The sequence below is a fragment of the Mastomys coucha genome, unplaced genomic scaffold (assembly GCF_008632895.1).
Source record: "Mastomys coucha isolate ucsf_1 unplaced genomic scaffold, UCSF_Mcou_1 pScaffold9, whole genome shotgun sequence".
Classification (NCBI taxonomy): domain Eukaryota; kingdom Metazoa; phylum Chordata; class Mammalia; order Rodentia; family Muridae; genus Mastomys; species Mastomys coucha.
Window position 1 is genome coordinate 409396 of NW_022196915.1, and position 3092 is coordinate 412487.

The window sequence follows — 3092 nt, forward strand, 5'->3', positions numbered from 1 at the left end:
GCAGCTGTCAAGGTGGGCAATCCTGTAGTTTTTGTTTTAGCATCTTTTACCAGAACTGATTCCTCGAGATGTCTTTGAAATATCTCCCAACAGATGTGGCCCTTGGGAAAGAGGCCTGATATGAAATGAAAACCAGCCTAAATTATCTATTTTTAAAATAATTTTCTGTTTACTGTTATTTGGCCCAATAATAATAATTTACTGTTTACTGCTATCAACCCCAATAATCAAAACCACACACTCTCTCTCTCTCTCTCTCTCTCTCTCTCTCTCTCTCTCTCTCTCTCTCTCTCTCTCTCACATCTCCCACTGGTTCTGTTCTGTAAAGAAACCTACCTAATCTAAATATACACCAGGACTGATACACAGGTCCCATGCATTAGTGCCCTCCACCTTTTCTCATTTATTAGGATTCTTACCTCATTTCCTAGATTGGACATCACATTGCAGCGTCAATTTTACATATGTGTGTATGTGAGTGTATGCAAATGATTTTGTGCATCTGTGAACAACCAAAAAACTACAAATAAGAAAAACACACATTTGTCTTTCTATGACTGGCTTATTTTACTTAGTCTGTTTATCCCATGCATCCCTTCTCCCTAAAACAACATAAGTTCATTTTCCTTAATGGATTAGAAAAAATCCCATTGCATGTATCTGCCATGTTTTTATCCATTCCTCTGTTGTAGAAGCTGGTTGGCTCCATAGCTTGAACAGTGCTGCAATAAACTAGTAAGCAAGTATCACATTATCATGGAGGTGTTTAACCAGTAGGATATACATGGGTCCTATGGTACATCTCTTGTTTCTCTTCTCTTTCTTTCTTTCTTTCTTTCTTTCTTTCTTTCTTTCTTTCTTTCTTTCTTTTTTCTTTTTCTTTTTTACAGTTTCCATACTGACTTCCATAATGGCTGGTCAACTTTGCTGTTCCATTTGTGGTGTGTTCTGAGCTAGTCTCATATTTAAAATTCATACAATTCTCCATATGGAATCTCCCCAAGGCCACTTCTCTTTTGGAAGGTGGTTAACTCTACTCAGTCAAACCGGGTGAGATCTGTATCCCAAATCAGCCAGTCAGGCCAGCATAGAACTCAGAGAAGACTGCTCAGTTTAACTAATTTTGACTAATTCCTAGCAGCATTTTCAGTACAATAGGCAGTCTGTCTCTGTCCAGCTCTCCTACTGTTGTCAGATCAGATGGGCATCATTGTACACAACTTGAATTTTATCCAACGGGTGCGAGTCAAAGCCCAACACTATACCACACAGAGTTGGTCCAAGAGGATGGGGAGATGGATTTTATGACTGAGTCCACTCTATTTTTCCTAGCCCTTAATTTACTAAAACATAAATTACATTATTAATTTGTCTCCAAAAAGGATTTTCTAGTTGTAACTTACAAATGTAAAGCTGAATTATAAATTTTCTCACTTTATGTTAAATCCAATGAAAAAGATAGTCCTATAGAGGAAAAACGTTTTATCCAACATTTCTCTGGAAGTGGAAAGAAGTTGGCATTATTTCTCTTATAACTAACATCTATACTGAGTCCAAGAATTACATGACTTAGAAAAGACCCTGGGGCATAATTGTAGAGTTGCTTTTGTATGTACCATGTCTTCTCAAATATCTGTTGCTACATACACCAATATAATGAGTAATAAATCCAATAGAACCCTGCTGTGCAGTAAGTTGGTCTTTGAATTGCCATATACATGGGATTCTTTTTTCCACTTTAAACTCTAGATAAGGCAGAATCTTTTCAATTGTTCCTCTGGAATGAGATGTCTGAATATTATAAATTATACTGTTGAGTGTCTGTAGGTATTCCCTGCGGCACTTTATAACTTTGTTGTTATTTGAATGTTGACATTCATAAGCATTTCACAGGTTCTTTCAAGTTCGCAGCTGGTTGATATGTAATATTAACTACACACTTTGGGATCTTCATGTATGTGAATGGCAGTACAAGAATTCCCAAGAGCAAGTTACAGCCAATGGAAACAAAAGAGAGAGCCAGTAGATGGGAAGCTATCACTATTTATACACACAATGTTGTCATAGCTTCTTATTTTCAATGGAAAGATCGCTGAGGCATTTTTTTTTTTCATGGAACTGGCTTTTGAAATTGCTGCAGCATTATCCATCCACATTATCCATGATTTATCCCAGACAGGCAGAAGTGTGTTAGCTTCTTGTACTTATTTTCTTTCCACACTGCAGGTCCCTCTATGTCTTGCTAGCACCCTCTTCAAAGCCCCTGCCACATCTCTGTTCCTCAGACTATAAATAACAGGGTTGAGCAAGGGGGTGAGGATGGTATAAAAGGCTGAGAAGATTTTATCTTTGAGTGGGGTGTGATAGGCTTGGGGAAGCATATAGGTGTACAAAGCAGCCCCATAAAACAATGTCACCACAATCACATGTGATGAGCAGGTGGCAAAAGCCTTCTTTCTCCCTTCTTCAGACTTTATCTGATGTACTGTGACCAGTATCTGAGCATAGGATGTGATCACCACAGAGAAGGGGACTAACAGCATCACAACACAGCAGATGTACATCACCATTTCATATATGGCTTTGTCACCACAGGCTAGCCTCAGCATTGTGGGAGCCTCGCAGAAAAAGTGGTTGATCTTGTGGGACGCACAGAATGGGAGACTCATGGTGATGGGGGTGAGGAGGAAGCTGTCCAAAGCCCCGCCGAACCAAGAGCTGGCCAAAATAAACCAGCAGACCCTCCGACTCATGAGGACAGGATAACGGAGTGGGTTACAGATGGCCACATAGCGGTCATAGGCCATAAGTCCCAGCAGAAAGAACTCAGCCCCTACAAAGCCCATGTAGAGAAAGTACTGGGCTGTACAGGCAGCAAAAGAGATGATCCCTTTACCTACAATGTAATCAATCAAAATCTTAGGCACAATAGTGGAGATATACATCATGTCAATGAAGGAGAGGTGGCTGAGGAGGAAATACATGGGGGTGTGGAGGTGAGGGTCTATGTGAATGAGAAAAATCATGACTCCATTAGCCACTATGGCCATGAAGAATGTGGCACAAATAACACTGAACAGGAATCCTGAGGC

At 39.9% G+C, this 3092-nt stretch overlaps 1 protein-coding gene across 1 annotated transcript in view; it reads right to left on the reverse strand.

Moving 5' to 3' along the window:
- Positions 1-2175: 2175 nt before the first annotated feature.
- LOC116084646 (olfactory receptor 2T6-like) overlaps positions 2176-3092 on the reverse strand; it is a 1011-nt gene continuing 94 nt past the window's right edge. Inside the window, exon 1 of the mRNA XM_031361734.1 lies at positions 2176-3092. This exon is cut by the window's right edge and continues 94 nt beyond it. Coding sequence (XP_031217594.1) covers positions 2205-3092 — 888 coding nt within the window. The 3' untranslated portion in view covers positions 2176-2204.